The sequence below is a fragment of the Aptenodytes forsteri genome, unplaced genomic scaffold, assembly GCF_000699145.1.
Source record: "Aptenodytes forsteri isolate BGI_AS27 unplaced genomic scaffold, ASM69914v1 Scaffold9, whole genome shotgun sequence".
In the NCBI taxonomy this organism is placed as follows: Eukaryota; Metazoa; Chordata; class Aves; order Sphenisciformes; family Spheniscidae; genus Aptenodytes; species Aptenodytes forsteri.
Genome location: NW_008796217.1, coordinates 20,242 through 22,756, shown reverse-complemented (window position 1 = coordinate 22,756; position 2,515 = coordinate 20,242). Strand labels below are relative to the sequence as shown.

At 43.4% G+C, this 2,515-nt stretch overlaps 1 protein-coding gene across 1 annotated transcript in view; it reads right to left on the bottom strand.

The window, feature by feature from the left end:
• Nucleotides 1–2,278, bottom strand: part of LOC103906673 (cyclic AMP-responsive element-binding protein 5) — a gene marked incomplete at its 5' end in the record, with an annotated part of 12,684 nt that extends 10,406 nt beyond the window's left edge. The window contains one exon of the mRNA XM_009288638.2: nucleotides 1,955–2,278. Within this exon, the coding sequence (XP_009286913.1) occupies nucleotides 1,955–2,278 (324 nt within the window). The remainder of the gene's footprint in view (nucleotides 1–1,954) is intronic.
• Between the last annotated feature and the right edge of the window lie 237 nt (nucleotides 2,279–2,515).

The window sequence follows — 2,515 nt, the reverse complement described above, 5'->3', positions numbered from 1 at the left end:
TGATCTCTTCTCCCTGGTATCCAGTGATAGGACGCGTGGGAATGGCTCAAAGCTGTGCGAGGGGAGGTTTAGACTGGACATTAGGAAGCATTTCTTTACCAAGAGGGTGGTCAAACACTGGAACAGGCTTCCTAGAGAGGTGGTCGTGTCCCAAACCCAACTGAAATAGTCTATTCTATTCTATAGGTGGCTGTAGCACACTGGCTCATTGGCTGATGTCTCATCCTTAAACTTGGGAGGTTTGTTTTCTCTTGTAGCTGTTCTCTCCTCACCTGTTAAAAGTGGTAATGTGGATGTTTTGCAGCGGTGCTCCATACCGTGGTATCTGACTCTCTCACCTGCATTAACATGTTTATCCTCCCAACCTGTTGGTGAGGTGTCAGTACTATTACCCTTGTTCTAAAAGCCTCAGAGAGGTTAAGTGACTTCCTCCATCTCATCCATGGGGTCCTCAGTCTGCTAAGCACAACTTCATCCTTACTCTCTCATGGATCTCCAAGACAGCCATCAGGTTACTTTTGGTTTCTCTGTTATGAGAGAATGTCTTTTTATTGGAATTTTTAAACAACTCCAAGGAAAATAACTCATTAACAGATGGGAAAATAATTGAATTCACAAAGTAAAAACTGAACTAAACTTAGGAAAGCTCTGGACATCTTTTCACAGGGGAGTCTGCTGCTTTCTTATTTAGACTGTTTCTCTAAAGCTGACAATTCATTTTACATTAGCAAATGCTTTAGGGAAATCCCATGTGCTTGCAGCCTCTGCAATAATAAAGCTAGATGTTAGTAAATAGTTAATGTTGTGGGACACTGGGATGTCAGCCAAATCCTCTCATTTTCTTTAATGTTTTCTAAGAGCTTGTCTGAAAGGTATTTGCAAGCAACACAATACTTCACAGATTGAACTTCTTATGGCTGGCACTCCTCTTTGTCCTCATTCTATGCACTGCCCGCTTGTCCTCCTTAAATTTGCTCCCCTGACCTGACATGTTAACAGTCACTGGCCCCAGAGCTTTATTTTTCTTGTGCAATCCTATGCAGAAGCCTATCGTCTTAAGAGATTAATAGAATTCCTCTTAAAAATGACTCTGCTAAAGTCCGTGCTCACTAGTTCATTAGTTCAAGAAACATTCAGTTCAGATATTGAATTATCCAAATTGCTGAAGCCAATATACCTGGTCCAAAAATTGAGACCTTCATCTCATTCAATGGAGACCTTCACTTAGTTCTCACCACCTGAATCCAAACCAAAATTGCCTTCCTGGTTTAAACCTCTCTCCTTGGACTGGCTTCACCATCTTTTTCTCCTGTCACAACATCCACCAACTATTGCCCGCACTCCCAGCTAATCTTGGCTTTCTCTTGTACTCTGCAGCTGGGGCCTGCTATCCCCTTCACAGGGTCTGGATCCTTTCTTCTTTTCCTCTAAGTCAATGTATCTTAACTTAAAGCTGCCTCTACTATTTCCAGTCTTGAAAACACACCCACCCCCACACCCACACCCACACCCACCAGTGCCATTTTACTTCACTAAAGTGAAGTGCTATGTATTTCTGCAGGTAGAACACATACAGCTCTTTAAATCTTGGCCTGAGAAGTTTAGGTTCAAGCACATTAAGCAACATATATAATATGCTAATCTCCATAATATACCTCATCCATAAAAAGATACGTGGCAATTTGCAGAGCTCAGAGCACTGAAAAACCTTGGAGCTCCTTACTAAGTAAGATAAGACAAATGTCTACCAAATTAAGCAACAAAACAAGTTGTTGCTTCACTCCATTTTCTGAATAAAGTTTGCGCTTCCCCACCACCGGTAGCGGACATTTATGAGTAGCCCGAGGGGCTTGTATTTAACAAGACATGCGTGCAAGAAGAAACAATACAGGGATCAGGCTTTAACTCCACATAACAGCAAAACTCAGTGATGCAGCATGGCATGAAGGTCTACCTGTGCTTGTCCGCCTGAGTGCAGCGGGGGGTGCGGCGAGGTCTGGTGATGTGCCGGGTGCGCGTGAAGGTGCGAGTGGGAGTGGTGGTGGGGATGATTCTGCTGGTGATGAGGCTGAGGATGAGGATGGTGCGCCGGATGCTGGTGCTGATGCGGGTATGAGTGATGAGGTGGCAGTGTCTGGTGCTGATGAGGATGTGAGTGCATATGATGGTGTGGCGTCTGGTCCTGCCGTGAGCTCATCATTTCCATCATGTGGCCCATGGTGTTCATATTCCCGTTCGACATGGCGGCAGGATGATGAGTCAGCGCTGCCTTCAGTCTCTGGAACAGAACAAGGCAGAAAATTCAACATTCATACATGACGATCCAAGCAATCAGAATAAGATTTCTGCTGTTGTAGAAACAGTGCCTTGTCCTGTGTTTTGAGATTTATTTAGTTTTTTTCTTGCTGTTCCCTTGATAAAAGGCATCTTATTTCAGTTTGAGAAAGAACATATTCTTGGGCTTTAATCTAGTTTTCCACTGTAAATATGTAAAGATATAAACATCTCAATTGAA